The sequence below is a fragment of the Carassius carassius genome, chromosome 5, assembly GCF_963082965.1.
Source record: "Carassius carassius chromosome 5, fCarCar2.1, whole genome shotgun sequence".
NCBI lineage: Eukaryota > Metazoa > Chordata > Actinopteri > Cypriniformes > Cyprinidae > Carassius > Carassius carassius.
Window position 1 is genome coordinate 13232248 of NC_081759.1, and position 24952 is coordinate 13257199.

The following is a 24952-nucleotide window of genomic DNA, read 5'->3' on the forward strand; positions in this document are numbered from 1 at the left end:
AGACGACAACAATAGTGTTGTGGACTGTTCACTGTTCTTTTTTATACATATAGTATTTGTATTAAATCTATATTCATTGACTTGAATCGAGAATCAAGTATAGAAAATAGAGCTTAAGATCTTTGCCCGAACCCGATGGGACCCGATTGGACTTAATTTCGATTCGGGCTTCATTTATATAATTTTACACGGTTCGGGCTTGTGCGGTAAATGAGCGGTCATGTAATGTGTTTCGATTAGCTTGCCATTATTATTTTATTATGTCAGCTGCTATGGCGAAGCAAATCCGGCAGAGCCTTTATCTTAATTAATTTCCTTATTGCCAAATACCCATCTTAATTTAGATTTTATCTTAATTAAATTTTTTAAGAAAGACTTGTTTTTATTGGTGCGTTGGCCTATTTATATGCTAAATGAGCCTATGCTATTTATAGAGTGCTGAGATATTACGATGTTACAGAGGACTTATTTTATTTCTTTGTTCAAACTTCCAAGTGGCCTATTACGTTATTACGTTAGTATAATTTATGTTAAAACATGTATAAATGACTCATTCCTGACAAAAGGCAAAAGAGCTGCGTTCGTGCATACATTTGAATAATGTCGGCTTGTAAATGGGTTCAGGCTTTTAAAAAGCTGTCAATCAAAGTTTACTTGTCGGGCTCGGGTCCTGTCGGGCTTAATTTTTTAGGCCCGATTACAGCTCTAATAGAAAATCGAATCGAGAATCGAAATCGAAAATCGAATTCGAACCGATTTGAGAGCTTGTGAATCGAAATTGAATCGATCTGGAACATCTGAATCGATACCCAGCCCTACCCAACACTGCCTCAGACGACGATTGACATAAATTGACATTAATAAATGAGCCCAGGAATACTTCCAGAAACCACTGTCGGTAAACATAATCTGCAGATGCCAACTAAAGCTCTGTCATGCAGAAAGGAAGCCATATGTAAACATGGTCCAGAAGTGCCGTCGTTTCCTGTGGGCCAAGGCTCATTTAAAATTTATTGTTTCAAAGTGGAAATTTGACATTCTTGTTTGAAATCATGGATGCCGTGAACTCTTGGCTGAAAAGGAGGGATTCCTTCCAGCATCTTTTCAGTGTTCAGTTCAAAAGCCAGCATCTCTGATGGTATTGGGGCAGGGTTGGGGAGTAACGGAATACATGAAACGGCGTTATGTAATCAGGATACAAAAATCCAGTAACTGTAATCCTTTACAGTTACGTCAAAAAACGTAGTAATCAGATTATAGTTACATTTTGAAAAAAGGGAGAATACTTTCAGGATTACAATGGTTTCATTTAAAACTTAATAAATCAGTATTTTGGCATAATAACACTATATTAAGCGCAGTTTGATTAATGACTCACGCAAGTCACGTGTGCTACCCGCTGGTGCATGCGCTAATAATAGCTGTCTACAATCTCCTCAGATGCAGATTGAATCACTGCTGCTAAACGATATGCTGCCCGCGGGCAAAAATGCGTTCATTTCATGGAAATTCCGCTGCTATTTTGTTTTCAAAGAAGAAAATGCAAACAACATGGTTGTACAGTGCAAACTGTGCCTTCCAGCAACGAAAACACTTTCTTCATCGAAAAAAAATAATAATTTGTATTTTCTATTTTCCTGTTGAAGAAACATTTCCATTGTCTAAAAATTCAGTTCTTACTATATTTGCTTGGAAAAAATATGAATTTGTATTCTCTATTTTAAACATTTCCATTGTCTTAAATTCTTTCTTATTATATTTTCTTGAAAATAAAACAAAATAATCTGTAATACCAATACCATGCACTAGATGTCTGTGTAGTCCTTTACATATATATTAATTCAGGGCTGTGAAATTCTTAATTAATAAATGTTGTTGTTTTTAAAAAAATAATATTTGCCCTTTAAGTAATCCAGAAGTAATCCAAAAATAATCAATTACATTACTTTCATTTTGTGGTACTTGGATTACGTTACTGAATACTTTTTTGATGAAGCAATTAGTAACTGTAATACATTTTTAAAGTAACCCTCCCAAGCCTGTATTGGGGTTGCATAAGTGTATACAGTTTGGGCAGCTTGCATGTTTTGGAAGGCACTATGAATGCTGAAAGGTACATAGTTTAGAGCAACTATGCTCCTTTCCAGATGATACTATTTCACGGAAGGCCGTGTGCAGCTATTACAACCGCATGGCTTTGTAGTAGAAGAGTATGGGTGCTGAATTGGCCTGCCTCTAGTCCAGATACTTTTTTTTTTTGTGATACATTTTTTATTGTCTTTAGATTAGCAAAATAACATCAATCTAAACAAACAGGGAAAGGGAAGCAACAGACATATTATCAATAATTTACAATCTGAAAGAAAGAAAAAGAAAAAAGGAAACCATGCCATGCATCAATGGTACTAGGAGTAGCCTTGTTAATTCGTGCTGTTGTACATTCACAGGTTACTATTTTAAGGAGCAGATCTTTCACCTATAGAGAATATTTGGCACATCATTAAATGAAAAATACTTCAAAGAAGACCACAAACTCTTCAGCAGCTGGAAACCTATATTAGGCAAGAATGGGACCAAATTCCATCACCCCAGATGCTCGATGACCAGATGTCTTCAAACTATTTTAAAAAGAAGAGGAGATGCTACACCATGGTAAACATGTCCCTGTCCCAACTATTTTGAGAACTGTAGCAGGCATCAAATTTGAAATGAGCTCATTTTGTGCATAAAATTGTAAAAAAAAAGTTATCTTTATTCTATGAATAAAATATTGGCTACTGTGATTTTAAATTATTTTAGTTTTTATTTTATTCAAATTTAAAAAACGTCCCAGCATTTCCGGAACTCGGTTGTATAGTTTACTGTTTTTGTTGTCAGTCAATGGGATAAATATAAAAATAGTGACTGAAATGTGGCCCCTTAAGACTACATAACCAGCTCCCTTCCAAGATGTTAATCTGCACAAAAACCTGATTTATAATCAAGTCATCACTGAACAGAGCAGATGGGGAGAGAGAGAAAGAGAGAGAGAGGTATGTGTGTGCTGTCAAAGCAAGATCTTGCACTCATGCAGCTGTATCGACGACCAAGAGACTGGCTTAGGTTTGTCCAAGAACTTGCTAGTCACTTTTTTATTTTTTTGAAAGAAGTCGCTGGGGGGGGGGGGGTCTAAGTCGCTAAATTGGCAACACTGCTGGTGTCTCGTATCACATTTCCCACGTGTTGTGTCACTGCACAGTGACCTGTGGCCAAGTATGGTGAACCAAACTTGGAATTTGTGCTCTGCATTTAACCCATCCAAGTGCACACACAGATTAGTGATCACCAGTGTTGTAATGTAACAAAGTAAAAATACTTCATTACAGTACTTAAGTATTTTTTGGGAGTATCTGTACTTTACTTGAGTTTTGATATTTCAGGCAACTTTTACTCCACTACATTTCCTAATTAAAATGTATACTTTTACTCCGATACATTTCCCCTAAGTATATTCGTTACTTACTACAAAATAGTCAGAAGAACACAGACTGCAGGAAAGCAGGTTTGACGAATCAGTGGTCTGTCGTTTGCAAGTAAGACTCGTTTAAAAAAGCACCTTTGCTAATGTGCAAACAAGTTCACGCCACGCACAACCCCGGATGATTTAATTTCTACTCAAGTCGAGTCTGGGTGTGCGACAAAGCATCGTCTGCGATAATATAGTAAGTGTTGTTGTAATGATGTGTAATCTAATGTTATCAAGTAGGCTATATCACCAGATCATACACAGAGTGCACGCACATTGATTTATTAGTCCATTAAAACAAAATTCCAGGCATTCTAAATTGTAGACGGCAAAAAATCTTCTGTATGTTTTTTATATTTATATAATTTAATTTAAGGCCTAGTAAACTTAATCTATATCACACAGAGATAAGTTCAGTAAAGCAATAATTGAATTACATTTTATACATAATATGGCTTGTTTTTGCTCAATTTTTCCAACGAAAGTAGTTCCAAACAAAGATTACAGCACTGTTTTGCATCTCTGAGCAAATGGACGGTGTTATTGAATGAATCAGATTTTTTAAATGAATTGGTTGAATAAATGAATCGGTGATTCATTCACTCATTAACGCAGTTAAATGCTTTGTTTCTGAATGAATCAGCCATTTGAACAGTTGAATTTCAATGACTCACTCATTAACATTCACTTACTGTCACCTGGCAGTACTGGCAATTTTTTCATGCCTATTTATGCATCTGTAACTGCAGGTTAAATTCATCCATGAAATACATTAAACTGTAGGCTAAATGCTATTTCAGATGCATATTCCAGAAATGTTGTCTTATGTTGGAATGAAAAACACTAAGTACTGGATGAAGTGCTTCTTATTCTTACCCAAAAATACAAAATGGACGAAATCTAGAAAAACACTATCTTGCTAAACAACCTGTGTGTATGTACATCTATTATATATATATATTATATCATCACTTTTACTTTCAATACTCAAGTACGTTTAAGATTTAAAAAATACTTATTATGTTTTAATTATAATAAATATCACAATTTTTTACTCAATTAATATTCTAAAGGGTGGTTTCAACTTCTGCCAAAGTCATTTTCTGGTAAGATATCTGTACTTTTACTTGAGTATGACTTTCAGGAACCTTATACACCACTTTATACACACGAGGACCTGTGGGCAGCCATATTGCTGCAGTGATCAGGGTCTCACCTCAGTCGTGGAATTGTAGGTGGAGAGAGCGCTTGTTATTCACTCCCCCCACCTACAATCCCTGTCGAACCTGAGACTCGAATCCGCAACCAATGGGTTACAAGTCTGACTCTCTAACCATTAGGCCACAACTGCCTCAAAACTATTTCCAGTGTCTGCTATATTTTTTCTGCATAAGTTATGACCGATAACAAATATTTTTGAACTCTTTTAAACCAAAACTGAGCTGTCTCATACCCTCTCACTCACAAGCACTTGTCAGCCTTTGTAATTCAGTTGTAATTCTTATCTCTTTATGTTTCCTTGCTGCTATGGTAACCAGTGGCCTTGGGTATCACAGACATCCCGGCACCAACTCCAGTTGTTTGGTGAGGGGTCTACTGGGCAGTTTGTTAAATACAATATAATGATGTGACTGATTTGTCCAGCAGTTACACTGTGCACAAAATAATGCAGACATAATAGTATTTATAGTATTTTTGTAATTAATTAAAAAAATTACATCAGTTTCACATTCTAGTGTGACTCAAGTCCAACCCTACAATTTTTTTATGTGGTTGAATATCCTCTTTCACTCATTAATGCTGTATGTCATATAATGAAAGATAAATTAATTGTAAATGCAATTTTATGTTGATTTTAAAACAAAGGTGTTAAAACACGTCTGCCATTATTCTGTTAATTTGTGCTTTTTTATTATTTTTTTTATACAGATGATCAGCACTGCTGGCACTGTGGGTAAATGGAAGGCAATGGCACGTCCATCTTTACCTTCTTCATTGGACTCCACATTACCTGGGATATCTCGAGAAGTGCTGTCTGTGTCCATGGAACCAAAATATCAATGTCAGCAGTGCAAAGAAATTCTTAGGAAACCTTTCCAAGCACAGTGTGGACATCGCTTCTGTGTGTTCTGTTTCAAACAACTCACCAGGTACCCAGGGCAACCCTCTGCCTCTTGCTCTGCATTTATTGCCACCCTCTCCATGGACATTCCCAATCCCTTTAATCTACCACTGCACTTTAGCTAGATGGAAAAATATCCCTCCTTTCGCTTGATGTTGATCTTCACTTACCTCTGTGGATATGTCCTAGGATATTTTCAATCTTTGGTGAGCTTTACCTTGGTGTCAGTCATTTGGCTATAGCTTTTTGTCAACTTTATAGTGATTTTATCTATCAGCATATATTTTTTATTATACAACTAATGTTATGTCTGAAAACAAGTTTTTCTGTGCTTGAAAAAAAGAAAAAGAAAAAAGGAAGAACTCCATGAATGTGAATTACATTTTCTGTTTGAGAAGCTATAAAAGGTTATCTTGTATGAAAACAAGTGGAGTAATACACATTTTAAAATGAAGAAAGAGGATTTATTTTCCATATTTTAAATAAGTATTCTTTCTTTGAAATAATTGATTTCAAGAGAATCTGTATAGAAGAGGGATGATCACAAAGAAAGATGAAATAGAAGTAAATTATTAAACTGCTGATAAGCATTAAACGAAGACATGTCTTAATGTCTTAAGTGAAAAACATGTAATGCTCTGTCTGCCTGTTGTCATAATTGATAAATATATAGAAAATAACTTAAGGCTTATAAGTAAATTCCACTGACTGCTATTGTATCTAATATAATTGAAAGTCATATGAAATGCATTGCCTAATTTATTGTACTCAGAACATATCCTTTGAATTCATTAACTTCACCCACCTACAAATTTCAAATTTCAATTTCAGAAAAAACTGTGCACGCTAAAAATTATAGGGACTCACCAAAAGAGAGTGTTTTGGAGAAGTTTGTGAGGATCAGTGGTGTTTATGTACATATGGGCCTCAGATGCTACTAACACAGACATGGTGGCTTGTTCTGACAGAGCCTGTTTATTGATGACCGCCTTCAGATTGCTTAGTTTCTACACATTCAGAATGTTTTCATTTGTTTTTTGGTTTGTTTAGTGATTCTGAATGATTGATAGACTTAAGGTGAATAATTAATCACTGCAGGTTAAACTATAGATAAAAAATGGTTGGTCTCTGTAATCAAAATCAGAAAATTTGGTGTTCCTCCTCCTGAGGATGTCAGTTTATCAGCTTAGGCAGAGTATCCTTAACCACTTCCCTCCTAATTGTTAATTTGCTGCAAGAGAGAGATGGAGAGGAGTGGTTAAATAAAACCACGTCCTTTTTTCAAGGTTTTGTTTCAGTTGGAAATACTTCCCTTTTGTGCATTCATTGTTGGTTCTTTGACAAATAGCATTCTGAATTTATTTAGTTTTTTGATATGCATTGTTCAGTTCCAACCTACCTGCCAGTTAATTCAGACTGCAAACCACAACTTGTCCAATTGATAATATGCTCATTCACCTATAAGCCTTGGATCTTGGAAGGAAGGAAAAAGCCATGAACACACAAAAAGTCGGATTTATTCACCAAAGAAACACCAGTAAAATAAGGTGCTATTTGAATTGCCCATGAGCCCATGGGTCCATGTGAGGCTTGGACTAGCTTATTTCTGTCATTTTATCTACCTTTGTGGTGAGCAACATTGTGTAAATGGTGAAAATGGTCAGTACAGGCTTGTCTTTATAATTTTGACAAATATCAGTGGTGTAAAAATTTTTAAATCTTTATTATAACAAAATATCTGATTGTTTGCAATCCACCTTCTAAATACAAGAAAGTCTTGAAATTTAAAGAAAGTTTACAATTTTATTTCATTTTCAGTTGCAGACGTTTTATATATGTACTTGTTTTACCATTTTATTGCCTTTAAGTAAAAGTGCTTTTGGCTGTAGCGATTATAGGTACAAGCATGGAAAAAGTTTAACCATCATTTACTTGTGGCTCAGATAAATGTCAGTTTGCATATAGCCTTATATTATGTCAGCCAGTAGAAGATTTAAATGAGAACATAAAATTTGGTGCGATACATTTATCCTTCCTCATGTTTCGCTTTTAATTATTATTACGCACATGCTGCTTTCACTTTAATCTTTTCCTTAGGCCATCCTTAAAAATATTCTTGTTTGCCGTAACGCGACCGACCCTGTCAATTTAGGATCGACTCAATTTTTTATTTTTTTTGCTTTTAGTCCGACCGACTTGCCGGTTGTACATTTGCGTTAAGACCAACCAATTTTTTTTTTACGCTTCAAACAACTAATACAAAAGCAATAAAATAGTATTAATTATATTTTAGTAAGTATTGTAAAATTACTTGTATATAAATTGCCTTAGGCCTACATACAAACGAAGGCTACGTTCTTTCTTTAAAAAAAAAAAAAAAAAAAAACCTGTGACGTCATCTATGTTTACACGGATGTCACACTATGGCCTGTGCGTTCGCTTTGTCTCATACTCTCATTCACTGTTAGAGTCAATGGTTTGCGCTTGGTAATGATGGCTGCGGCTGCAGTAAACAAAATGTTCACGGTCACTGTTCAAAGTCATACGGGAAAAATTAATTAAAACAGCTCGACACTGCTTTAACTTGGCACGAAGTTCTGGAAAAACTGTGCCCAGATCTTTTCCCATCCCTTCTCCCGTCTAGTCTAAAACCGTGACCTTGTAGACTGTCACTTTATGTTTGAAAATATATTGCACGAATCGATTGGACCAACTAACACAAGTTTCGAAAACGAAAATAGGAAATTGATTTTAACAACCTTCTCTCGCAGCGCGTCCAGGTTTTTTTTTTTTTTTTTTTTTTTTGGAACACACGTCACACAGCAACTGCAGCTTCGGACACACACGCATAACAGCAAATAATACTTCTGCACAATCTCTTTTTACAACAGAAATGTGAATTCTGCAGGTATTCAGACAGTCTCATGCATACAGATACTGATTAGGGCTAGAATCGCCGTATGCGATTTTTTTTTTTTTTTTGACATTTCTAATTGTAAACACAGCCATGTTGAAGCCTGCAGTAAATGTTTTGCATTGTTATGGCAGTCCACTCTGCTTATTGTTTTTCGAGAATGTTGCACTCCTGTTTGTCATTGTGCACTTAACTTAACTCCAATAAATCATCAGAAATATTGGTCTTTACCAATATATTGAATCTTAACATTCGTCCTGCCTGTTGTCCGTGGATTTACCTATATTTGGTGTTATTTGCTGTATAAAATGCATCTAGACATGCTAAACCGTTTTTACAATCGATTCAATGAAGACTTGTCACTCAAATCAAACAAGATTTGTTTTTTACAAAAGTGACAACCCAAGAAAGTAAACAGTCTCTCATTTGTAAGTTGCATGACACCTAGCGGTGGATGCAAGTAAAACAGTATAACAGTACCTAATTGTTTTTCTTCTCACCTGAAATTGATGCAATTAACATGTTTTTGACAAAGATTTCAATTTGTTTGTTGGTTGATCTATATAGCCTGCATCAAAATGAGGTTTGCAATGATCTGCCCGAAGGCACGGGTTGAAGACCCAGTCTGTGATGTCACGATATGCTAATTTGTTTAAATTCATACCTACGTAATCACCATCACCAAAATTGTACTTTTTTTTTTTTTTTAATTTGAAACTTGAAAAAAAATATATAGACCTGCCTACCGACCCTTTTTTAAAAAAATATTTACTGTTACTGCAAGCCAAAATATTTTTAAGGATGGCCTTATCAAAGCACTACTTTCTTGTTGCAAATTAAGCTTGAAAGCTTTCTTTGGGTAGATTTTATAAATAGCCCTCAAATAAGAGAAGGCTGTATATTAATGCTTTCCCAACGGAGGTGGTGTTTAAAGTGTGCTTTAAGTTTGATCTTGCCTTGCTCTGTTTTGAAGACTGCACTGTTAAAGTTAAAATCTTTACTGTTAAAATCTTTCCTCTTCATTAGCTTGGGGCCCATACCATGCGAAGCCTGTCGTGCTGAAGATATATTTGAAGAGGCAACGTCTATGCTCAATATTGCAGTGGTAAGTGCTATCGTTCTTATTTCCTTTTAACTCTTATTCAGTGTATACATTCTTGGCAAATTTACACCCACTGGTGTAATGTTTAACAGTTACAATTAGAGCTGGGACGTAAAATCGATGCAGAATCGATTCGTAGATTTTCAGAATGCATCGCGATTTCTCTGGAATCGATACTGTGCTTAGATTTTAACTGCAGAAGACGCGGTAGTTTTTATCTGCACACTTAAATGCTCATTAAGAAGAGTGCAAAAAGAGCGCTTGTGCGTTTGGCTGAGTCATGTATTTTTACCTCAGCTTAAAATGCTTTTATGCCACGAGATTAATGTAAAAACAGCACACTGTGAACACCTTTGTAATTCGCTTCAACCTTTTCGAATTTTATGAATTATTTTTTTAAGGTTCAAGTGTGTGTGTAAGGATTTGAAAACCAGCAGAGTACGGTTGTTTCTAAAGCATGCAGTGTCATCTGCTGTTCAAAACTAAGCTCAGAATCGATTCAAGAAAGAATAGTGATGCATTCTGAAAATATCAGAATCAATGCTTAATAATTTGTCGATTCGTGATGCATCGATTTATTTTCCCAGCCCTAGTTACAGTGCAGTTTCAAAGGTATTTGTTAATGAAGAAAATTCCATGGTTTTTGATTCCCCCATAAGGCATTTCCTGATAATGCAGCACGAAGGGAAATTGATAGCTTGCCAGCCAAATGCCCAAATGATGGATGTAGTTGGTCTGGAACACTGAAAGAGTATGAGGTGAGAGCATTGTTCACCTGGCTTGTCATATCAATCTATCATATCAATGTTTTACATTTCCAAATGTCAACTATTATGATGACATTTTCTATAAACATTTTTAAGTCTTCTAACCCAACAGTTAGGCAAATAATAAAAAATAAAGAGACAGAGCAACATGCGTCATAGATACAGACGGTTGGTCTGGGAACGCCCCCGGGAACGCCCCGTCACGTGATGTGAATTTAGCCCGTGGGGGAAAACATTGCATTGGCGCCAATTGAAATACACGGGACAATCATGCCGAGGAGTTGCGTCGTTTTCTGTACCTCCAATAAACTAACAAATTATGAAATGAAGTTCTACATCCTTCCTAATAAACATACAGAACCGGAAAGGATGATTGCTACAAGCAATAAGTTGTGAGGATGATCAAGGGAAGTTGTGGAAATCCCAAAACTAAGCATGTTTATGTGTGCAGTCGGCATTCATCACAGGCAGGCTACGTTAACATTGTGTTCATTATTAACGCTATCAAAACTGTGTAAGGTTGTTTCAGAAAGTGGCATGTATATATAATTAGCCTTATCATTCTACCTTAAGCAAAACTATGTAACGTTAGCCTAGTGTCGAACATAAACCCGTTTACCCACTTAAAAAGCGTGTGGACACGTAACAACCTAGTTTTGTGTCAGAATTTTTACACTTTCATTCATAAATTCATCCCGTCTGTGTTTGCGAAACGATTGAATCTCGGAATCCAGTCAAAAATAGAACTTGCTGTATAAAGCAGAACGTCACGGAATTTGGCTATTTTTGAATGAATACATCTATATTAGGGCTGTAAAATGAATAAAATATAGATATGGACTTGTGTATATGGATATTAATGTTAAAAGAGACTAAAATTGTTCTACGCGTCTCTGGGAATGAACGCTCAATATGTTCATTTTGTCATTCAGATACAGACGATGTTCCCTCGTCACGCCCCCAGCTATGACTAGATGCCGACTGTATGTATAATCTGAAAACCACGCCCACCGGGTGGGGGTGCAATCCAGAGTTCTCCATTGACTTTCTATTGCGGGAAGCTGCCTCCTTGTCATTTCTGACTTATGACTTATAAATTTGCTTCCCGTGATAGAAAGTCCATGGAGAGCCTTGGATTGCTTTCCCCCCCAGTGTGGGCATGGCCTAAATGGACTCTGTCTCTATACTGTCAGTTTGGAAAAATAACATCAGCCCATGCCTGTGAGTATGAAAGTCAGCACTTAAAGATGGGGGTTGGGTGGAAAGTCCCAAGGCTGCCTGGAAAGTACCGGTGTTACCATGTACACTGTAGAAGATAAGCTTTGAAAATTGCTAGTGTAGTATTTGTGTTTTAAAACTGTTAAAAGCATAATAACCTTTTACCCTTCTGTGTAATGATAATGGTTTAGTTTATTTAAATATGTTAAGCTTGGAAGGCTTTTTTATATTGAAAACTCTTTTCAGAATAAAAAAAAAACTAATTTAATGAGTAGCTTCAGAGAGCTGATGGATATTTAGTGTTATAAGTGTATGTGATTGTGTAAGATGAGAGTAATGCTTAAAGTTATTTATAATTTGTGAACCTAGAAATTTTGAGTAATAACAAAAACTCTTGCCTATTTTCCATTCTAACATTCAGTCTTGTTTCCGAAACCTGAAACCTTTTGAAGTTTAACTTTTTTTTTTTTACTTACATTTAGCTGGTAAAATAGTCAGTACGACCCTAATTTTTCCCTTGTGTTTAGTGATTTAAGTCAGTGTTGAATGTTAAGTCATTAAGTCAGATTGATTGAGTGTTTATTCATCTGGTGTGAAACATGTTAAAGAGTAACTAAACCCTAAACCAACTTTTTTTTAGTTAATGATCTGTAAGAATGGGGCTTTATTAGTGTTGTTCATTGATTTTTTTGACATTTTGAGTATAAAGTGTTTTAATTCTACAATAATGGTGTAAAAACATCTGAGTGCTGCCCAATTCTGGTTGAACTGTGGCTACTGCAGTTGATTTTTCCTATTGAATGTTTGCGGTGGTACATGACGCAAGTGGTGGCAGGTGACGTAAGCAGTTTCCAGCTCACCACGCCCTTGGTAGGAGCTACCACAAAATCTATGGCAGTATAAAACCATCTTGTTCCGTCACAACCCCGTAGAGAGTCAGGAGTTGGAATTGCGAGTATTGAAAATGATCAGGATAGAGTATTTTAGCATCTATTTAGCATAGTATTTATATACAGTAGGTGGCCAGCCTAATTGGGCATTACCGCCGCCGCGTAACTGTAATTCAGTCGCATGTTAAAATCATTCGCGAAACTACCGCCAGGTGGCACAAAAGGGACAGAATGCGAAATGAATGTAATTGTAAAATGAGATAAAAGAAGGAAGTAAAACAACAATAACATCGATATAACATTGTAACACATTTAAAAAAAAACAAACATTTACAATTTGTTAATTTCAAAATGTAGGATAGTCTTAGGCTACAGTCTACTCAACAAAAATTAAAAGAAGACCATTACACAAAGGACCATATGCATGCTATTTTTATTAAACAGTAAATAAATATAAGGGCTATATATATATATATATATATATATATAAATATAAGGGCTATATATATATATATATATATATATATATATATATATATATGTGTGTATGTGTGTGTGTTTTCATTTCATTTTCATTTCGGTTCATTCTTGGTTAAAAAAAAATCTTCAGGTTTCATATGCAGAGCGAAATGAGAACGGTCCAGCATTTAGCAATAATATTGTTAACTCTGTTATTATTATGGATTTTTCAAACTACCAACACTTTGCATTTTTGAATTATGCCTTATATGTGACCAAAAATTAAGTATTATTTGTTTCAGCTGTTTGATCGCGCTGGTGCCTCGCGCACATATTCACTGGAAACAGCAGTCATTCACCAGACATTCAGCGTTAGCACTTTGACATATTGTTAATTATGATTTTTTTCCATCGATACTGAAACACAGTGACAGTGACGTGACATTCACGCGTGAACTACACAGCCTATTTACCTCATGAATAATAGTTAAGCTTCAAATGGGCAACATCACGAATATGGAAACGTTTAGATTTCTCCCGAATGAGAAAGCCCAACCTTACCTTATGCTTAGCTTTAAATTATTATTATTTTTTGTTTTTTTATTACTAACCCTATATTATTATGTACTGCAATTATATTTATCCATTAGAATTATATATTTTTTTAATTATTGTTTTGTTCTGATAAATTTGTTAAATTTAAAGGATTTGTTGTAAAGTGAAGGGAACTAAAAATATCCTGTTGGTACATTATAACTTTATTAGGCCAGCCGTTATTATTTCTAAATGTAATATAATGCAACTTATACCTGACTTATAATTTTTCCTCTCGCAAACTCTGATTTATTTTTTTGTGTGTTTAAAAAAAAAAACATGCAGCAAACGAAAATAGGTGATTAATCCGTTAAAATTTGTTACTCTGGGTTAACAGTAATTATAATTATTTTATACTTCAGAACAGAGCATGGGCCTAATGTAGGCTATACAGGGTTTTTTTTTTTTCATTGCATCTGAAAATGACTTCTTTCAGCACATTTCATCACATTTTCATCACACAGGGCGGCAGTGGCTCAGTGGTTCATGTAGGTTGTCTACAAACTGGAAGGTTGGTGGTTCAATCCCCGGCTCCACCTGACCAAGTGTCGAGGTGTCCTTGAGCAAGACACCTAACCCCAGCTGGAAGTCGTGGCCTAATGGTTAGAGAGTCGGACTCCCAATTGAAGGGTTGTGAGTTCGAGTCTCGGGCCGGCAGGAATTGTTGGTGGGGGGAGTGCATGTACAGTTCTCTCTCCACCTTCAATACCACGACTGAGGTGCCCTTGAGCAAGGCATTGACAAGGCCAACTGCTCCCCGGGCACCGCAGCATAAATGGCTGCCCACTGCTCCGGGTGTGTGTTCACAGTGTGTGTGTGTGTGTTCACTGCTCTGTGTGTGTGCACTTCGGATGGGTTAAATGCAGAGCACGAATTCTGAGTATGGGTCACCATACTTGGCTGAATGTCACTTCACTTTCACTTTCATTCACTTCACGCGCTCTGGTTCAGATCAGCATACCGCGATGCTCAGCTGTGGACGATTTAAAAATGTTTGATATAAAGGTTGCTGTCCCATTTTATACAGGAATTGTTCATTTAAAAAAATCTAATTATACTGTTAGTTCTAATTATATTGTTAACACAAGTTCATTTACGCTATTTAACATGCACTGTGAGATTTTTACCATTTTATAAACTCCTTGAGAATTTAAAGTTAGTTTAATAGTATTTAAATTCAAGTTTAAAAAAAGGTTTTAATTGCTTTAATTATTTTTATTAATTAATAATATGTTTCACTTGCTGAACTGGTTTATATAGGACTGTTGTTTTGGTTTTAGACTAAAAAATGGTCTGCCCCCACGTAAGATTTTTCTAGTTCCAGTCGTTCGTTTGTTATATTCAACTAATCAGAGGTTTATATTAAATTTACATAATCAAATGTTAATATATTCCGCGCTCAAGCACATGCATTAAGTTTGCAACAAAGCACATGCAGAAGTAGCCTTCTAATTGTGAAAAATTAGACATTTTAATTATTTATTAAATTATTAATTATTTATTTAATTATTTATTTTATTAACATTTTATAAACAAATGTTTTCTTGTCAGCTGCAAGATGAAATTCACAGTGCTGGCTCTCACCGACGAGAGAAATGCAACATTCACAGATTACACAATTCTTTTTAGTTTAAAAAACATTTCAAGCTTTCTGTAGATATATTTTTAATGTATGTGAGACACCACGATATTCTTAATTAAAAAGTTATAAATTCATAATCAGGAAAAAATTAAAGTGATGAGACGGCGCCTCCCTGTCATTAATGCGCATTAATAATTTTTGCACAAACACTTGAATATGAGGGTCGTGGTTTTCACTCGCTCCAAGAGCGCTCCATCACGAGTACAATTCATGCCAACAGCCCATAATATAACCGCATATTCAGCAAGAATTCATGTTAAACATATTTAGCTATAGCTTGATCAGAAGGTTACAATGACTGCAAGAGTCGAGCGGGATGTTAAGAGTTTGTCTGTTTCTTTTACTGATTATTTTCGGGTTAAAGCATGATTTAAACAGATTCACACGCAATTGCTTTCGCAATAATGCATTCAAACAAATGTAATCTTACAGTGCTACTACATTATCAACATGCTATCTGATTTTGAAATCTTGAAGAAGTTAATCGATCTGTTTAGATAAAATAACTGACAAAAATGTACTGTTTTTTTCATCACAAACAAAATTTTCACAGCAGAAAGCAGCAATTAAAGATTTAATGCTTACAATGTTATTAGTTTGGCATGTGATATAGGGAAAAAAAGTTAACACAAAATAGCTTAAGCCACTTTGAAACTCTCCTGTTGTTTTTATTTTTTTATAGGCTACGTTATGAACATAACATTTCAAACATACTGAAATACTTTATCCATGGAGTGAAGGCGTGTTTCTGGTATCAGTGCGCGCAGAGGGGAAGTTGTTGCTGCTCACAGACTCTGCTGCGAGTGAGAGAGATGTTTCACCTGATGAAATGAAGACGACCGCAGCAGCACAAGCACCGCACATCCGCCAAAAATCAACCTGCAGCAATGCTCGTTGATCGACTCGCCAAGCTTTACTTTTGTAGGTCGCATGGCAGTAAATAATACGATAATATGACCATGCAGTCAATACAGATATTTAAGAAAAACATTAAAACAAGCAGTGCTGTAAAATAAAACAATAAAAAAACGCATGCCAGGTCTACACCGGACACAAGTGGAGCGATCCAACAAAAGACAACAGAACACAGTGATGGATACACTGGACACGATCCCCATCAGTGAACTGATGCTCGTTCTGTTTATGATGAAATGTTCTGACACTGTTCAGATGATTTGACACTATAGTGTGATGTCATCAAGTTTAGACACACTTTTCGCTGTGGGGCACGGCACGGATGACTACTCTCGTGTCTGGTGTAGACACACAGAAAGTGTCTGCTCTATTTAAAAAAAAGTTCTATAAGAAAAAAAAAAACTAAACCAGCGGCATAACGAGATGGAAATATAGACTAGAAAATATATTAACAGGTCCTCCGTCCATGACACTGACTCACTGCTGAGCTGCCAGTTTTAATCTTAACAGCTCTTAACGCTAAGTGGATGGTTAGATGTAGGGGTGCACCGAAATTTCGGCCGCCGAAAATTTTCGGCTGAAATGGCATTATCGGTTTCGGGCCGAAATAAAAAAAACAGCCGACAACGTAAACCGAAAATGAATGTCACCCGCCCCTCCCATCTGTGAGCAAGCGCTTAGGTTTCACTCACGGTCAAGCTGTTATCACGCGTCTGCCTATCAAAGATTAAGCATGTCAAAGGGCTGTCACAATCAAAAAAAGCTTGTCACAAAAGCTGCACAATCGATCGGACCAACCAACACAAGTTTCGAAAACGAAAACAGGGAATCGATTTTAACGGCCTTCTCTCGGAGCGCGTCCAGCTCGCCACTATACGCTCGCAGCGAACGCGCGTCACACAGCAACTGCAGGTTCTGACACACACACACACACACACAGCGCCTATTAGTGCATAATATCAATGTAGCCTTCAGTAATGTTTTTCATTGATGTTATGGCAGTCCACATTGCTGACTTGTGCGCATCTCAAGCGCCCTCTTTACGTTCGCCCTAATGCCTGTTTAGTTGTCGGTGGATTTGACTATATTTGGCGTTGAAAAACGGATCAACGCCAAATATAGGCAATTTACTAACGATTCATTGAACACTTTGCCTATGTCTCAAAAATCGAACAGGATTTTTTTTTCACAAAAGTGACAGCCCTATACGAGAGGACACCAAAGTTGCAATATGTAGCATTTGTTCTGCAAAAATCTCCAAAATTTTGGATTTTTTTGCACAATTTTTAAAAAACTATTTTATTTGATGGAACATAAAACTTGAAGAATAATTATTATTTATATTTATTGTAAAAAATATTTTGTTTTGTTATGTAACTGTTAATAAAAGTTTGATTATTATATTGTGATATTTCAATTCAGATCCATTAAATCCAAGCAATATATTATATACGTTTTTAAAAGAAAAATTATAATATATTATATACGTTTCGGCTTCAGTTTCGGTTTTCGGCCTAGTGCATCCTAAATTTTCGGTTTCGGTTTCGGCGCAGAATTTTCATTTCGGTGCATCACTAGTTAGATGCATGATGGGCTAGTATTAAATAAATAAATAAGTCAAGTCATGTCACCTTTATTTATAAAGCGCTTTAAACAAAATACATTGCGTCAAAGCAACTGAACAACATTCATTAGGAAAACAGTGTGTCAATAATGCAAAATGATAGTTAAAGGCAGTTCATCATTGAATTCAGTGATGTCATCTCTGTTCAGTTAAATAGTGTCTGTGCATTTATTTGCAATCAAGTCAACAATATCGCTGTAGATGAAGTGACCCCAACTAAGCAAGCCAGAGGCGACAGCGGCAAGGAACCGAAACTCCATCGGTGACAGAATGGAGAAAAAAAACCTTGGGAGAAACCAGGCTCAGTTGGGGGGCCAGTTCTCCTCTGACCAGACGAAACCAGTAGTTCAATTCCAGGTTGCAGCAAAGTCAGATTGTGCAGAAGAATCATCTGTTTCCTGTGGTCTTGTCCTGGTGCTCCTCTAAGACAAGGTCTTTACAGGGGATCTGTATCTGGGGCTCTAGTTGTCCTGGTCTCCGCTGTCTTTCAGGGCAGTAGAGGTCCTTTCTAGGTGCTGATCCACCATCTGGTCTGGATACATACTGGATCCGGGTGACTGCAGTGACCCTCTGATCTGGATACAGACTCGATCTGGTGGCTACGGTGACCTCTGAATAAGAGAGAAACAGAACATTCTTCTAATGATGTAGCAAGAACATAGGGTGTTATGGGAAGTGTTCCCGATTCCGGTTTACCTAATTAATGCAGCCTAAAAATCTTTTAACGGATTTGGATATTAAAAGCATATTAGTATGTTATGTGTAAGTCAGGTTAAAGAGATGGGTCTTTAATCTAGATTTAAACTGCAAGAGTGTGTCTGCCTCCCGAACAATGTTAGGTAGGTTATTCCAGAGTTTAGGCGCCAAATAGGAAAAGGATTTGCCACCCGCAGTTGATTTTGATATTCTAGGTACTATCAGATTGCCTGAGTTTTGAGAACGTAGCTGACGTAGAGGATTATAATGTAAAAGGAGCTCATTCAAATACTGAGGTGCTAAACCATTCAGGGCTTTATAAGTAATAAGCAATATTTTAAAATCTATACATTGTTTGATAGGGAGCCAGTGCAGTGTTGACAGGACCGGGCTAATATGGTCATACTTCCTGGTTCAAGTAAGAACTCTTGCTGCTGCATTTTGGACTAGCTGTAGTTTGTTTACTAAGCGTGCAGAACAACCACCCAATAAAGCATTACAATAATCTAACCTTGAGGTCATGAATGCATGGATTAACATTTCTGCATTTGACATTGAGAGCATAGGCTGTAATTTAGATATATTTTTGAGATGGAAAAATCCAGTTTTACAAATGCTAGAAACGTGGCTTTCTAAGGAAAGATTGCGATCAAATAGCACACCTAGGTTCCTAACTGATGACGAAGAATTGACAGAGCAACCATCAAGTCTTAGACAGTGTTCTAGGTTATTACGAGCAGAGTTTTTAGGTCCCATAATTAACACCTCAGTTTTTTTCAGAATTTAGCAGTAAGAAATTACTCATCATCCAGTTTTTTATATCGACTATGCATTCCATTAGTTTTTCAAATTGGTGTGTTTCACCGGGCCGCGAAGAAATATAGACCTGAGTATCATCAGCATAACAGTGAAAGCTAACACCATGTTTCCTGATGAGATCGCCCAAGGGTAACATATAAAGCGTGAAGAGTAGCGGCCCTAGTACTGAGCCTTGAGGTACTCCATACTGCACTTGTGATCGATATGATACATCTTCATTCACTGCTACGAACTGATGGCGGTCATATAAGTACGATTTAAACCATGCTAATGCACTTCCATTAATGCCAACCAATTTTATCAAGTCTATGCAAAAGAATGTTGTGGTCAATTGTGTCAAACGCAGCACTAAGATCCAATAAAACTAATAGAGAGATACACCCACGATCAGATGATAAGAGCAGATCATTTGTAACTCTAAGGAGAGCAGTCTCAGTACTATGATACGGTCTAAATCCTGACTGGAAATCCTCACATATACCATTTTTCTCTAAGAAGGAATATAATTGTGAGGATACCACCTTTTCTAGTATCTTGGACAGAAAAGGGAGATTCGAGATTGGTCTATAATTAACTAGTTCTTTGGGGTCAAGTTGTGGTTTTTTGATGAGAGGCTTAATAACAGCCAGTTTGAAGGTTTTGGAGACATATCCTAATGACACTGAGGAATTTATAATAGTGAGAAGAGGATCTATGACTTCTGGAAGCACCTTTTTTAGGAGCTTAGATGGTATAGGGTCTAACATACATGTTGTTTGTTTAGATGATTTTACAAGTTTATACAATTCTATATCCTTCCTTAAGCATAAAGGAGCAACTGTATTTAAAGTGCTAGAAAAGAGAGAGTCCATAGTTTTTGTTACATCAAGTTTTTCTGAGGTTTTAGATATGCTAAGGAATTTGGATACATCAGGAAGATAACTTTAAAAGCTGTCTTTTGTGGTAGAAGTGATGGTTCTACCATACTTGTAACAAGAAGTAGAATTTACAATTTTGGCTATATGAAGTTTGCACAAAACTAAATAATGATCTGAGATATCATCACTTGGCTGCATAATTTCAACACTATCAACATCAATTCCATGTGACAGTATTAAATCTAGAGTATGATTTCGACAATGAGTAGGTCCTGAAACATGTTGTTTAACCCCAATAGAGTTCAGAATGTCTATAAATGCTGATCCCAATGCATCTTTTTTATTATCAACATGGATATTAAAATCACCAACTATTAAAACTTTATCTGCAGCCAGAACTAACTCGGATGTAAAATCACCAAACTCTTTAATAAACTGTGTATGGTGCCCTGGTGGCCTGTATACAGTAGCCAGTACAAACATAACAGGGGATTTATCATTAACATTTGTTTCTCTGGATAATGTTATATGAAGCACCATTACTTCAAACGAGTTATACTTGAAGCCTGCCCTCTGAGAAATCCTGAAAACGTTATAAATTGAAGCAACACCTCCCCCTTTGCCTTTTAGACGCGGCTCATGTTTATAACAGTAATCTTGCGGGGTGGACTCATTTAAAATAATGTAATCATCAGGTTTTAGCCAGGTTTCTGTCAAACTGAGCACATCTATATTATGATCAGTGATCATATTATTTACAAAAAGTGTTTTCGTAGAAAGGGATCTGATATTCAATAAGCCAAGCTTTATCATTTGTTTATCCATATTGCATCTGTTTTTAATTTGTTGAACCCCAATTAAATTGTTAATCTTAACTTGGTTTGGACGTTTTTTGTATTTTCTAGTTCGGGGAACAGACACAGTCTCTATAGTGTGATATCTAGGTGAAAGAGTCTCTATATGCTGAGAATTAGCTGACCTCTGTGACGTGAGGCAGCTAGCAGATGGTCGGTTTAGCCAGTCTGTCTGCTTCCTGACCTGGGCCCCAGTTAGTCAAGTATAAACACTAAGACTATTTGCCATATTTCTAGAGAGAAGAGTGGCGCCACCCCAGGAGGGATGAAGACCATCTCTTTTCAACAGGTCAGGTCTGCCCCAAAGGCTCGTCCAATTGTCTATGAAACCTATGTTATTCTGTGGGCACCACTTAGACATCCAGCCATTGAGTGATCTGCTATGCATCTCATCACCACGGTAAGCAGGGAGGGGACCAGAGCATATTACAGTGTCTGACATCGTGCTTGCAAGTTCACACACCTCTTTAATGTTATTTTTAGTGATCTCCGACTGGCGAAGTCAAACATCATTAGTGCTGGCATGAATAACAATCTTACTATATTTACGTTTAGCATTAGCCAGCACTTTTAAATTTGCCAAGATGTCAGGCGCTCTGGCTCCTGGTAAACATTTGACTATGGTGGCTGGTGTCTCTAGATTCACGTTACGTACAATAGAATCACCAATAACTAGAACACTTTCATCAGGTTTCTCAGTGGGTGCATCACTGAGTGGGGAGAACTTGTTTAATGTTTTGATCGGAACAGAAGAGCGGTGTTTTGACCCACGACTACGCTGCCTCACTGTCACCCAGTTGCCCTGCTGCAGGGGCTCTGTTGCCGGAACCGGACAATGTACAGGAATCCCTGAGCTAGACGCATCCAAAGCCGTATCTAGAGCCCTAACATTCTTACTGTCCTCAATTAAAGTTTGGATGCGTGTCTCTAATTCTGAAATCTTCTCTGTCAGCCTAACTATTTCCCTGCATTTATCACATGTGAATCCCTCATCTGCGACAGAGATAGATAAACTGTACATGTGGCAAGAGGTGCAAATAACAATAGCAGGAGAAGCCATTACTAACCGTGCTTGATGATATATTCTTACTGCGGTTGTTTGATGAACTTGTGAAAAACTGGAGCGAGAGAGAGGAGAGGAGAAAAGAAAACAGTGATAGGTTCGAATGAAAACGCTATTGACAAGCTAACGAGTGCTAACATGAAACAAATAAAAATAAAGGTCTTTCAAGCATTAAGGTAATAACATTACTGTTTTTTTTAATCATCTTGTTGCAGTTATAAATTTGACTGCTAAATGAATGATAAAGAACTATATTAAAACTTGTTTTGTAAAATTTCTTCATCATTTGAATATTGATTTAAATCATAAATCAGATTTCTTTTTTTTTAGGCCATATGCTATTGCCCAACTTTAAAAGCAAGTAAAGAAGGCTCCCTTTAAAATCACTTAAGTTGTCAATTACTAAAGCTCTTTTTTACATCGTGTGAATTTTGTTGATTATAATGAGAGAACTTGAGTTTAATCATGAGGACGTTTTATTAATCCGTCCATTCTTTAGAGTTTCAAAGATTTAATCGTGCAGGTTTAATTTGATTTGTTTTTTGTTTTAGACAAATTAGGCCTAAATAATGGGAACGAAATTATACAGTGCTTCAAGTTTAAACATGCAACAATTTCTTAATCAGTTTACAGACAAATGTCTTTTTCCCAATAAGTTATGTCAAAATAAAGGACAGGTAACGAATAACAAAAATTCATGTTGTTTTATTAATGGAAAAAACTTTTTTTATATTTAAAATATAAATTAAAATATAGGCATAATATATGATAATATTGACATTTTGCATATTAATCCATGTAGCCTACCCCCCTAAAATAGGCTACCACGTTTAATGCTCCGATGCAAAGTAAACCACAATTTCTTTTGAATAATATAACGCATAATTAATATAATATAAATAATACTGCACACCTTTTAAATGTGTCAAATCTAAAATATGGTTTAATACCATGTAGCTTAGAAAATATAAGCACAGACTCAGGCACAGGCTTGACATTTATCCTGCTTGAATTTGTTCTAAGAAATGCACATAACTTCATAAATTCCAAACTTTCATCTGTGAATATTAAATATTAAATATATTAAATATTCAAACTATAGTGTTTTTCTTTCATTTTCTGTGACTGAAGCAGTCATATGTAACACATCAGCGAGGCAAAACTGACGTCTATTTGCGAAAATGTGCTTATATGCGCTTGTTTGATAACTTGTGGTTAAAGCGCCACTCAGCAGTCAAAAGCTGCAAATGCACTTTACAAACGCCGCGGCGGCTAAAGCCACGGCGGTAAAAAAGGGCCTTTTGAATGTCTACTTACTGTAGTTATTTAGATTATTTTGTGTAGCCTATGTAGTTAATTAGCATAGTTATTAGTGTAAGTTTAGTATTGTTAGAAGCATAGTATTGCATCAGTTAGGATAGCTTCAAGTTAGCGTAGATTTATTTACAGTGGTCAGGATGGTACGTAGGTGTAGTGTTGCTGGTTGCAACAGAACTGCTGCTGGACTGCATAGTTATCCAGCAGACTTGAAAATTAGGCGTAAGTGGTTGCATGCACTTGGCCTGGAAGACCGCGAGTTCCCGCCTAGAGCTGGAGTGTGCAAACTGCATTTTACGCGGGATTGCTTCTCCAACACAATGGAGGTGGAAATGGGCTTCTCCACACAGCTCGCGCTGAAAAGCGACGCAGTGCCTTACTCAGAGACTGGCGCCATTCTCTTGCGCGGCTGCTTCGCTAGCATCGTTGGATGCCGATCGCGATGCAGGAGTTAAAACCGCAGTTTGAGCCAGCGGCTCGAATTGATATGGCTCAGGCCCTGGCCCTGTGTCCACAGACACCTCGACATCCTCCACGTCAGGTGAAGGTGGGGGTGAAAGGTCCTCTACTTCAAATGAACGCTCTGTTTCAAAGCTACTTACTACAGTCACTCTCCATTTTAGCAACTATGACAGCAGCTGTCAATCATTCCGTCACTGCAGGTCTCAGGTTCACTCCCCACCAGCTCAGCCCTGCCCTCGGTACGTCCCCTCTATCTCCACTGTGCACTGCCCACTTTTCAGCATTTTTCACCATTGCCAGTGGGTGGAGTCAGATTCTGACCAGGGGTTCGGTTACCCTTTAACTAAAGAAATGAAGCAAGAAATTCCCCTAAAGTCTGTTAACAGTGCTTGGTCACATGTCGCACCAGAACCGTTTTCGGAACCGAAATGTAGAAATTGCTCATAGTTCCGGTTCTTTTCAAAAAACATAACCAGTTCTGAATAAGAATCGGTTCTTGGTTCCCAAACCTAGTTATGACTGACTTTCTTATCTCTCTTTTTCTTTTTCTTTTTTATTATTTTTATCTGAGTTACAGATATAACTGCCATTATATTTCACACACCCTTTCAATTCCAACTTCAGATGCAGACAAATTGCAACATACACATGTGTCAGGTTTTGTCTGATCAGTGTTTTAGCCCTGTATGTTGTTGTTGGTCAACATTTATTTTCACTGATTGAACATGTTGAATCTGTGTTTTTCAGGTTTTGAAATGTCTGAGAAGTGATGTATGTACTTGGTCATCTGTCAGTGTAGTGTGAATTGGCCTTAGCTCTAGCATTATTGTATATAAACTTGTATATACATTTGCATAATTAAACAGGACATTTGCAAAAAAGACACACCAGTGGAAGATGTATGACCCTTGATTTAAACAACTGAGAATGACAGCTAAAATTATAAAGATGTAGTGAACTACATAACTGTACATATATTGTAAAACTTTTTATTGGTTTTCTGTAATAGCTGTGGCTTTTTTTCTTGTTACTTAAATGTTCATATAAAACAAAATAATAGAAAATAAAGCGTTTACACGATATACAGCAATACGTTTTTACATTTGAAAAAGATTAACTAGTACATTTAATT

The 24952-nt window shown here is 36.5% G+C and overlaps 1 protein-coding gene across 3 annotated transcripts in view; it reads left to right on the plus strand.

Moving 5' to 3' along the window:
* LOC132140796 (TNF receptor-associated factor 2-like) overlaps positions 1-24952 on the plus strand; it is a 54650-nt gene that overhangs the window by 17975 nt on the left and 11723 nt on the right. Inside the window, exons 1-4 of one of the 3 annotated variants that reach the window (XM_059549779.1) lie at positions 4553-5089; positions 5435-5655; positions 9568-9646; positions 10303-10401. In XM_059549779.1, the coding sequence (XP_059405762.1) occupies positions 5033-5089; positions 5435-5655; positions 9568-9646; positions 10303-10401 (456 nt within the window). In that variant the 5' untranslated portion in view covers positions 4553-5032. Of the gene's footprint in view, positions 1-4552; positions 5656-9567; positions 9647-10302; positions 10402-24952 lie in introns of those variants that run through there. The other 2 variants (XM_059549780.1, XM_059549778.1) reach the window with 2 other exon arrangements.